The following is a 12,023-nucleotide window of genomic DNA, read 5'->3' as shown; positions in this document are numbered from 1 at the left end:
GAAAAACAAGGTCCTTCTATAATTAAGTTAAGTGAAAATTGGGTACCACACAAATCACCCCTCTCCTCTTGTGTGGTATTGAAGTATAAAACATCAATTGGTATTAGAGCAGGTTATCTTTGAAGAGGCTAACACCTTAGGAACAGATCAAGATGAGTGCACCACCTGGAAACTGGGAAGGACAATCCACTACTAGGCCTCCATTCTTTAATGGCCAGTACTATTCCTGGTAGAAGAACAGGATGACAGACCACATCATAGGAGAAGACTATGAACTTTGGGACATTGTTACTAATGGTCCCCTGGCTACTACAAAGAAGAATGCTAAAGGAGTGGACATGCCAAAGATGAGAGCTGACTGTACTGCTGAAGGTTTGAAGAAATGGGAAAAGAATGCCAAGGCCAAGAAATAGCTTGTATGTGGACTAGGTTCAGACGAGTACAACATAATTCAATGTTGTACTACTGCTAAGGAGATTTGGGACACTCTACAAGTGGCCCATGAAGGAACTCTTCAAGTAAAGAGATCAAGAGGAACACTGTTGTATTCTCAATATGAGAATTTCACCATGAAGGAAGGTGAAACCATCCAAGAGATGTACACAAGATTCACAACACTAATAAATGAACTTAAGTCTCTTGGAAGAATTATCCTTGAAGAAGACAAGGTTGAGAAAATCTTGACAAGGGTCTTACCAGTAACTTGGGAAAGCAAAATCACTGCTATTCAGGAATCTAAGAACATTGCTACTCTCAAGTTGGATGAGCTGATTGGAAACCTCACTGCCTATGAACTGAGTAGGCAAACCATGAAGATGGATGCATCCAAGAAGGAAAGAAGCCTAGCTCTAAGAATAGCTGAAGGTGCATATTAGAGGATGATAAAATGGCTATGATCATAGGGGATTTCAAAAAGTACCTAATGAGAGGAAAGGGTTCTTCAAAAGGTGCAACCTTTAACAAACCAAGGGCCCCTGAAAAATAGACCAACGAGGGCTGCATCAAATGTGGCAAGACTCCACATGATCAAGAACTGTCCTCAGTGGGAAATTGAATGGAAGAAAGAAAGGGCTAAACGAAGAAGGAACATGTTCAACCCAAGAAGAACAAAGGATCAACAAATGTTATGGTTGCTTCTTGGGGAGAAAGCTCAAATGAGGATTCAGAAGATGAAGCTGGAGATGAACAAGTACTTATGGCCATTGGAGAATCAGTCGATGAATAAGAGGTAAGTGTGATTCATCTCAAGGACAAGATTAATTTTTTGTCTAAAGAAAAGCTATCTGAATTATTGCTAGACTTCATTGATGAGTCTGAGGTCATAAACAATGAGAAGTAACAACTGTCTAGGTAATGTGTAATCATAAAATCCAAGTGCAAAAATATGGAACTCGGGGCTAGTAAAAGTGAACCATGTTCTTGAACTTGACACCACTGTCTTAGAACTTAGATCTGAAAATCTAAAACTGAAATTAGGAATAGGTAAAAAGAAAGTTGATCCGACACATCTCACCTTAGAAAAAAATCTAGAAAAAATGAAGGATGAGTTGTACAAGAGAGATGAGCATATAAGAGTCCTAAAAGAAGATCTAAGCAAGATGAAGCATGAACTAGACATAACTTGCAAATGGAATAAGTCCTATGATGCACTATTCTGGCTACAAAAGCACCACAGTAGCAATAAGAGAGGACTTGGCTATAGGAATTCAACACCTAAGTAGGAACCCAAAAGCAAGTATATCACACTTCTTGAGAACAAAATCTGCACACACTGTGGTAAGACTGGTCATTACAAAAGTGAATGCAATATAAAAGAAAAGGCCAGTCAAAAGAACAAAATCTTTTTTCAAGAGAAAAATAGATTTTTTGGATGGGCTAAAAGGAATTTAATTCACCCATTTTCCTATAGAAAGGGACCCAAACTAGTTTGGGTTCCTAAGACTAACCACTGATTTCACTTTTCAGGTTCAAGTGAAGGGAAGTAGCCAAATATGGTACATGGATAGTGGTTGCTCAAAGCATATGACTGAAAGTAAGAACCAGTTCCTTTCACTTGAGAACTTAAAAGGAGGTAATGTCTTCTTTGGAAATGGAAAGAAAGGTGAGATCATTGGGTTTGGAAAGGTAGGTAAGACAGACTCACATTCCATTGAGAATGTCTACTTGATAGATGGCTTGAAATATAGCCTAATAAGTGTATCACAACTATGTGATAGAGGTAATTGCGACCTGATCAAGAGAAAAAACCAAAAGGCAGGGAGGAAGATTCTTGATAATGTTATTATGGCTCATGAACTAATTAAAGGGTATACTCAAAAGGCAATGTCTCCTAGATGCATGATCAAAGTAGACATCAGGAAAGCTTATGATTCAGTTGAATGGAGTTTTTTGAAAGCAGTACTGCTTGAATTTGGGGTTCCATACAAACTGGTAGCATTAATTATGGAGTGTGTTTCTACAGTAAGCTACTCTCTGCTATTGAATGGAGGATTGACCAACAAGTTTCAAGCAAAGAAAGGGTTAAGGCAGGGTGACCGAATGTCCCCCTACTTATTTGTATTAGCCATGGAGTATCTAAACAGATCATTGAAGACATTGACTAAGAATCCAGATTTTAACTTCCACCCCAAATTCACCAGATTGCAAGTACTATACATCTGTTTTGCCGATGATCTCTTGATGTGTTGCAGAGTTGATGAGGTCTCAATGAAGATGTTGATGGGAGTGTTTGATCAATTCTGGAAGGTCTCAGGCCTTCAAGCAAATGTGGAGAAAATCTCATTGTACATAGCAGGTGTTCCCATGGAATTCAAAAAAAAATGCTGGAAACTCTCCACCTAGCAGAAGGCAGCTTTCCATTCAAATATTTGGGAGTACCTTTGTCTACAAGGAAAATTACTATATCACAATGTATTCCATTAGTGGAGAGGATAGTGGACAGAATCAGAAGCTGTACATCCAAGTTTTTATCCTATGCTAGAAGATTATAATTCATCAAGAGTGTATTGTTTGAAATGCAGACTTACTGGGCTCAAGTATTTCTTATTCCAAAAATGGTTATTAAACTGGTAAATGGTATATGCAGGAATTACCTGTGGACTGGTAGTCATGATACTACTCATAGGGCTCCTATAGCATGGGAGACTTTATGTAAACCAAAAACTGCTGGAGGTTTGAACATCGTCAATTATGAGAGATGGAATAAAGCTGCCTTGATTAAGCTTCTTTGGGCTATAATCTCTAAGAAAGACAAGTTATGGATCAAGTGGATTCACTGCCACTACATAAAGAAGAAAGACGTTGCTACTATGGAGACCCCTAAGCAAGCTAGTTGGCTAGTAAAGAAGCTGTTTGTAGCAAGAGAGTGGTGGGCAAATAATATTACAAAAATTCAAACTTGCACTAAGAATGGGAAGTTCAGTATTAGGAAGGCTTACCTTCATACTACTCCACAGTATCCCAAAGTCTACTGGAAAACACTAGTTATGGTAACTGGAATGCTACCAAAACAGAAGTACATTTTATGGATGGCAATGCATAGAATACTGGCTACAGTTGATAGATTAGCCAAATGGGGAGTTCAAGTAGATAAGTCATGTACATTGTGTGGAAGAGATATAGAAGAGACACATGACCACTTGTACTTCGAATGTTCATACTCACAGTGTCTATGGAAAGGAATGTTAAGATGGCTAGAATATCAAAGGACAACTGGTAACTGGGAAACAAAAGTGCAATGGCTAATTGCTAATGTAAATAACAGGAATCCAAGAAAGGCACTGCTAGGAGTGGTATTTGCAGCAGTAGTCTACAACATTTGGATGGAGCGAAATGAAAGAAGATTTCAATAGCAGAGTAGAGAGGCCAAAGACAGAGCAAAGGAAATTGCTCTTCAAGTGCATATTGCTGGACAGAAGAAACCCAAATGCTTACCTATTCTGCAGTCGTTCAATGGTTATCCTACATGTAATGCTTGACACATATGACAGAAAGAGTCTATATAGTGTTAGGATTTTGCTAAATAATACTAGTTGTATAGTTGTTTTTATTTGGTTGTACTTATGAGATCTGTTCTATAGTCCACAAGAACAGATGATGTAAATTGACAAAAAGGTTGAAATAAAGTTTTTTCTTTCGACCAAAAAAAAAGGAAGTGCAGAACGAAGTAAAAGAGTAACTTGCATCATGTAAATACGGAACCCAGATATTTTGCCAGTACTCAACTATAACCAGTCCTTAAGAGAATTACAATGCCACAGAATAAAATCACAGTAGAGGAAGAATACATAACCAATAAAATGATGCGGCACGCATTCCGATCCCACCATATAAGAAGTGAAAATATGAACGTTCACCCTTATTACTCCTTGTTGCGACGTGCAACCCGATCCCACCAGTCCACCTTTATTACTCCTCAATAAATATCACCCTTATTCCTTCTTTTGCGGCGCACAACCATATCCCACCTGTCCACCCTTATTACTCCTTGTTGCGGCGCGCAATCCGATCCCACCGGACAATCACATTTCATCCTTAATCCTCTTATTGCGGCGTACAACCCGATCCCACCATATCAGTACCAATCACAAAATAAGAACAAGTATTTCACAATTTAGATCAAAACCCTCCACAACATTTATATCTCAAACCAACACAACGGGAAATCTATACCATTATGAAACTTCATCAGTTAAATACTACACTACGAGACCAACCAAAGTGTACCATGAAGCACCAATAAAACCAACTTAAACCAACAATGTAGTGTAATGATACTAAGGAACAATTGATACCTTCAATAGAGAAAACAACATTTAATAAGCAATTAGACATGGAAACATCTCTAAGTTGGTTTTATTGGTGCTAAGTTGGTTTTATAATCAAGAGAAAAATAGCCTAATCAGTGTATCACCTCGACCAAATGTTTTGTGATTAATCTTACCACTGACAAGATTGTTTTGCAGGGAAAAAGAGTTAACAATATTTACATTATAGATTTGTCCACTCTTTCAGAAAATGAACTCACTTGCTTAAGTGTGTTGGACAATGATTCTCTCCTATGGCACAAAAGACTTGGTCATGCAAGTCTAAATCAACTCAACAAATTAGTCTCCAAGGACCTAGTGATAGGGTTACCTAATATCAAGTTCAAGGAAGACAAAGTTTGTGAGGCTTGTGCAAGGGGGAAGCAAGTAAGATCCTCTTTTAAAAGCAAGAAAGTGGTAAGCACGACCTAGTCGATGGAACTGGTTCATATGGATCTTTTTGGTCCAATGAGAACATTAAGCAGAGGTGGCAAGAACTATGTGATGGTACTTGTTGATGATTACTCTAGGTTTACTTGGGTATTGTTTTTAACATCTAAGGATGAAGCATTCGACATATTTACTGCCTTTGTTAGAAAAACTCAGAAACAACTAGGTAATCAACTTGTATTAATTAGGTCTGATCATGGAACTGAATTTGAAAATGCTAAGTTTGCTGAATTTTGTCATGAGCATGGTATAGATTATAATTTCTCTGCCCCTAGTACTCCTCAACAAAATGGAGTAGTTGAAAGAAAAAATAGGACTCTTGAAAATATGGCTAGGACTATGCTTCTTTCTAGTAAACTGCCCCATAGCTTCTGGGCAGAGGCTGTAAACACTGCATGTTACATCATTAATAGGTGTATGGCTAGACCTATTGTAGAGAAGACTCTCTATGAGTTACTTAAAGGGAGAAAACCAAATATCCCATCTTAGGGCATTTGGATGCAAGTGCTTTGTGCACAAGAATGGAAAGGACTCCCTAGGTAAGTTTGATCCCAGAAGTGATGAAGGGGTATTCTTGAGATATTCTTCACATAGAAAAGCTTATAAAATGTACAACAAAAGAACTTTTTATGTAGAAAAAGTGTAAATGTAGTTTTTGATGAAACTAACATTCTTTCTGAGAGACAGAAACATGAAGATGAAGTTATTGGGCTGGTAAAAGAATTGAGTGTAGTCACAGCTCAAGCTGAAGCTGCACGAAAAGAAGGAACAGGTGATGGAATAGGTTCTTCCATCCAGGGCAACCTGACAGGGGGAACTGAACAAAGAAGAAGTGAATCTAACTCCTAAATGGAACCTGTCTATGAGCATGTTCCTCAGCAACAGAACATGGGAGAAACTCTAAACAGAAATCAGTTGGTTGTGAAACCTTACAAGTATCAAAGTTCTCATCCCATTGAGAACATCCTTACTAACCCAACTTCTGGAGTTAAAACCAGAATTAAAGAATATATGTGCTTTTGCTGCATTCTTATCTCTTATTGAACATAAAAATGTTGTTGAAGCTTTGCAGGATGCATATTGGGTGAATTCAATGCAAGATGAACTCAATCAGTTTGAAAGAAGTCAAGTGTGGCATTTGGTCACAAGACCCAAGGACAGATCAGTCATTGTCACTAAATGGGTCTTCAGAAACAAACTTGATGAAGATGGTGTCACACCTCCTTTTTCCGCACCCGAGAGTACAAGGGAGTTTTTTCCAATTAAAGGACAATCGAAACGGGATTGGTTTATTTATTTCAGAGTCGCCACTTGGGAGATTTAGGGTGTCCCAAGTCACCAATTTTAATCCCGAATCGAGGAAAAGAATGACTCCATATTACAGTCTGCGTACCAGAAATCCGGATAAGGAATTTTGTTAACCCGGGAGAAGGTGTTAGGCATTCCCGAGTTCCGTGGTTCTAGCACGGTCGCTCAACTGTCATATTCAACTTATTTATCTGACTTTAAATACAATTATGAATCAATGTGCAAATTTCAACTTTTAACCGCTTTTATCATTCACTGTTATTTTTATAGGACTTGCAACGTCGTGAAAACATATCTCGAACCACGTTACATCAATGCACCCGTGGTTATCGACATATCTCGACTCGGTTGAGAGAAGGATTTGGGTCACATAAATGTGCACCCGAGTTAGGGAAAATAGATTATTAAAAGCGCGCCTAAAGCAACTAGCGCATTGTTGTTTGGAGAAGGCCGTAAAATTCGCTAGACGACCTGTCCCGTATTCTAAGTATTCCAATATATATATTTAGAGGGCCCCGCAGCTTGTGCATTTTTTGTTTGTCGAGGCTCGTCTCATCTTTATTTTTATTTTTATTTTTAAAAAAAAAAAAATTTGCAACGTCATGGAAATGCATCTCAAACCACGTCACAATCAATGTACCCGTGATTAGAAACACATTTCGACTCTGTTGAGATTTGGATTTGGGTCACATAAATGTGCACCCGAGTTAGGGAGAATAGATTATTAAAGGCGAGCCTAAAGCAACTAGCGCATTATTATTTTGGGTAAGGCCGTGAAATTTGCTAAACGGCCTGTCCCGGAATCTATGTATTTAATATGATATATATCTATGAGGGCCCCACAATTTGTCCCTTTTATTTGGCGGGGCTCGTCTCATTTTTATTAAAAGCAAACCTAAAAACAACTATGATTATCTACTTTATATGCCTCTAAAAATCCTAATTTATTCACTAAGATTATCTTAAAGTCCTTATAATCGGGTTACATAAAATATACCCCCCATTTAGGCATTGTAACCATGTCACGAGAACTGTACATATAATCACGATGATGATTTGACTACATGCCTACAGTAAGCTACGAATGTTCATAACGACCGAAAATAATTACTAAAAATATCGATCGAGGCTCATTCGTTCATGAGAACTAACAGTTTCATAATTCATACACAACCTAAATTCACGCTACATCATTCAATCACAGAAGTTCAGAAGCATGCTAAGGGAAAATCTCGAAAGAGAGAATCAAAAGATGGAAATTTTACGACTAAAGAAATATCACATATTCATTCGAGATTCAAGTATCACTCCGGCTAAAATGTAATTATGCAAGAACAGAACAAAGAGGGAATAAAACTGGACCTCAAACTTGTAATGTTTTTGTTTTCTTTTTTCTGAAATATGCTGAGTAAGGCATTCAACACATAATTCAACCATTAAAACCCAACTTAAACAAAATACAATCAATGACCATCATTAGGATCATAGTAGATTCCAAAACTCACGTAATCGTGTAATATGTCTATGGATCAATAAAAGAGAGGGACAGAAACGGACCTTTCTTTGTCCTCAACGTAACGGACCTCGACGAACAACGACGACCTCAACAGAAACGAAAACTCGAACCAAGATTGTCAACGACCTCGACGCTCACCTCCTCTCTCTCGACGACCTTGACGGGCTGTGGGTTATTTGGGCGACGACTGACGTGAGGTTGAGCCGGAGGTTTGATGGACTGGTTTTCGACTGGTGGAATTTGACGACGGGGGAGTTGGGGAAGCTGGACGGGATGGAGGGAGCTGGTGGCGCGACGGACAGTGACGACGCAGCAGCAACAACTGCTGCTCGTCGGAGGCTCCGTTGGTCGTTTGGCTTGAGGATGGAGCAGCTATGGAGGGTTGTTTAGGCAGTGACGATACAGCTACTGGTTTGCAAGGATTACGAGGGGTCGTTTGGGCAGTGGCTAATGACTGGAGGCGTCGCTGGGCTGGGGACGGCGAGCAGCAGTGGTCGTCGGGGTTGCAGCGATGGCGGGAGCTGGTAGCACGCGGCAATGGTGGAGTTCAGTGGTGGTGTTTGGACGTGAGGCTGGCGGGTTGTTGATGGTGGTTTGGGTGGTGGTTTTTGGTGGTGTTTGGACGTGGTGTTCAGGTGACGACGCCGCTACTGGTTGTGGTGGATGGTAGTTTTGGTGGTGGCTTTTGGGTTAGGGTTCCGTTGGTTTGGGTGAGGGTATGCTAGGGTTTTCTTCTTCTTCTTTGAGGAAGAAGAAGATGAATAGTGCCCGTTCAAAAAAAATTCAAAAGTCCGTTCCCCCTTTCCTGTGTTTGCCCGTGCATTTGTAGCACTTGCCAAGGAAAATGGACCCCACGTGTGTAGGGGTCCAAGATTTGTGTCCCCCATGCGCGGTGGGGTTCCCCGTGTACGGTGTTCCGTCCGTGTTCCCCACGCTTGTCCTCCTTGTGTGGTGGACTAGGATTATTATGGGCTAGGTCCGAAAATTAGGCCTAAAAACGGGTAGTTTGAACCCGAATATTATTCTTTTGCCCAGACCCGAGAAATAGGAACACGACGTTGCTCAACTGATTATGTAAGCAAAATAGCTACCAAAATAAGGCTAACATTTAAACAAAACTATTATCTTTTTTTAATATTTTTCAAGATTAAAATAGCTACAAAATATTAATAAAACTATTTTTTTGTAATTTTCGTTTTTTATATAAAGATAAAATATAAAGTAATATTTTTGTATTTTTTCCAAAATTACAATGACTACAAAACATTAATAGAACTATATTTTTTGGTAATTTTCGAAATTATATAAAGTACAAAATAAGGTACTATTTTTTGTATTTTTTCAAGTTTATGAGAAATACATAAACTAAAATTTATATATATATTTTTGTAATTTTCTTTTGCGATGAAAATAAAGTAAAAATAGTCAAAATAGCTATATTAGACCTAAATTACATATTTATGCTAAAAATGTGAAAATTCTCGGGGAGGGTCAAAAATCACGTGTCTACAGATGGAACGGCTACAAGGAACAAGGAAAGATTGGTGGTCCAAGGTTATAGCTAAGAGGAAGGTATAGATTGTGATGAGACCTCTGCTCCAGTTGCAAGACTGAAGGCAATAAGACTCCTCATAGACTTTGCAGCACACATGGAATTTACCCTTCACCAAATGGATGTGAAGAGTGTCTTCTTAAATGGCTACTTAAAGGAAGAAGTCTTTGTCAAACAACCTCCAGGGTTTGAAAGTAAGGAGTGTCCAGATCATGTATACAAACTGGACAAAGCTCTATATGGACTGAAGCAGGCTCCTAGAGAATGGTATGAACGCCTATCCAAATTCCTACTTGAACATGGATACAAAAGAGGTAAGATTGACAGCACTTTATTCTTGAGGGAAAAGGTAAGGATCTACTAGTAGTTCAAATATATGTCGATGACATAATTTTTGGGGCAACCATTGAAAACTGAGTAAGGAATTTGTTAAATTAATGGGGAGTGAGTTTGAAATCAGTATGATGGGTGAGCTTAACTTCTTCTTAGTTTTACATATCAAACAAAACCCAAATGGAACCATGATCCATAAGAAGAAATATGCAAAAAAGTTGATTAAGAAGTTTAAAATGGATGAATCAAAAGAAATAGGCACATCCATTGCAACAACTACTAAATTAGACATAGATGAACCTGGTTCATCTGTTGATCAGAAGTTGTATAGGGGCATGATTGGTTCACTTTTGTATCTTACTGTTAGCATACCTGACATAGTTTTCAGTGTAGAGCTTTGTGCTCGTTTTCAGGCAAATCCTAAAGAATCCCACCTGACTGCTGTCAAGAGGATACTGAGATATTTGAAAGGCACTACTGATTTTTTCCTTTGGTACCCTAAAGGTAGTAATTTTAATCTAGTAGGATATGCTGATGCTGACTATGTAGGTTTCCTTGTGGATAGAAAAAATACCTCAGGTATGGCTCATTTTCTTGGTTCATGTCTGGTATCATGGGCCACTAAAAAGCAGAACTCAGTGGCCTTATCCAGTGCTGATGCTGAATATGTTGTTGCTGCCTCTTGTTGTGCTCAACTGTTGTGGATCAAACAGCAACTGATGGATTTTGGCATTGAAGTTGGTTGCATCCCTATCTTTTGTGATAACACTAGTGCTACAAGTATAACCAAGAACCCAGTTCATCATAAGAGGACTAAGCACATAGATGTTAGACTTCACTTCTTAAGGGACAACTATGAGAAAGGATTGATTACTATAGAATTCTGTGCTACTGGTAAAAAATATTGCTGACATCTTTACTAAAGCACTGAGTAGAGAAAACTTTGAAAGGAACATGTTAGAATTAGGGATGATTAAGATCACCTAATGGGACCAGCTCAGAATGCACAATGAAAAAAAAAATTAAAAAAATAAAAATGAAAAAAAAATGGCTAGGAAATCTGAAACTTGTGTAAATATCTAGATTAATTTTTACTCAGTTTCATACTGTAATTAGTATTTATCTTGTGACATGTGTTGATATGACTCACTGATCTCTAACAAAATTTTCTCTATTTTGGTAAATTGAGGTATGATCAAGAGAATTCTAAATGAAGAACTTGGTTCATCAGTATTAGTTCATCTAAATAACGAGGTATGTTTTCTATGCTCTGCACAATTAGAAATATAAATATTTAAATCATGAGAAAAGTCTTACCTATGTTAAAAAATATCATAAAATCCTATTCATTTATTTTTGAACAAGTTCCGTCCCACTAGAATTCTCACCACATAAAATGCCTAAAATCTAGGGAAGCTTAACCGTTCATTCAACCTGAAATTTCAGGTTGATTAGACATCTAATTGACTGCTAAAAGTTACCGTTAGTCATTAAATAGATTTCTTTCTTTAAATACCCATCATCACCCTCTGCCACCCTCATTATTCCAAACCGTCAAAAATCTATTTCACTCTCAATTGTTCTCTCTTCCAAAATCCTAACTCACAAATTCTCTCAAGCCATCAGTTACAATGTCGAACCCTCAAGATAATCCAGGCACTCCTCCACCACCATCTCCTTCTGGTTCCTCCATACCTCCTCCACCCAGTACAAACCCTCAACCGAAGAAAAGACGTATCAAAATGCTCACTCGAAAAATTGTAGCCACAGGTGCAATGTCGAAGAGATTAAACGCACAATTGAAGGCTACCCAAGCCCAAGAATCTGAACACTCAGACGATTCTTTCAAGTCTGCAAGTGAGGTGGAAGGACCTGCGTCTTCTGACTCTAAGAAGATTCAAAGTTCCATTGCTAAGGTACGTTCTGCATTGGTTGAAAGTGTAGAAAATAGGTTTGTTCTTGTTAGGACTATTAGAAATGTGGAAATGCCTGAATTGAGAAGGAAAGGAGGTAAAAATAAACATGAAAAAGAAAAAGAGAGAGAGAGGGTGCAAGCAGT

General features: G+C 38.4%; 1 protein-coding gene across 1 annotated transcript; it reads left to right on the top strand.

The window, feature by feature from the left end:
• Positions 1-2,908: 2,908 nt before the first annotated feature.
• On the top strand, positions 2,909-3,851 carry LOC104247214 (uncharacterized). Its single transcript, XM_070161641.1, has 2 exons — positions 2,909-2,952; positions 3,086-3,851. The coding sequence occupies exons 1-2, from the start codon at positions 2,909-2,911 to the stop codon at positions 3,849-3,851; spliced, it is 810 nt and encodes a 269-aa protein (XP_070017742.1).
• Positions 3,852-12,023: the final 8,172 nt, after the last annotated feature.

The sequence above is a fragment of the Nicotiana sylvestris genome, chromosome 11, assembly GCF_000393655.2.
Source record: "Nicotiana sylvestris chromosome 11, ASM39365v2, whole genome shotgun sequence".
NCBI classification, from domain to species: Eukaryota; Viridiplantae; Streptophyta; class Magnoliopsida; order Solanales; family Solanaceae; genus Nicotiana; species Nicotiana sylvestris.
The sequence above is the reverse complement of the archived record's forward strand: the minus strand, read 5'-3'. Positions and strand labels throughout refer to the sequence as shown.

Excerpts from the sequence above, each read along its gene's own strand:
- LOC104247214 (XM_070161641.1), top strand. The coding sequence starts at position 2,909 with ATGTATTCCATTAGTGGAGAGGATAGTGGACAGAATCAGAAGCT. Across the intron at positions 2,953-3,085 it reads AGTGGACAGAATCAGAAGCT|GAATTACCTGTGGACTGGTA; the intron begins GTACATCCAAGT and ends TGGTATATGCAG.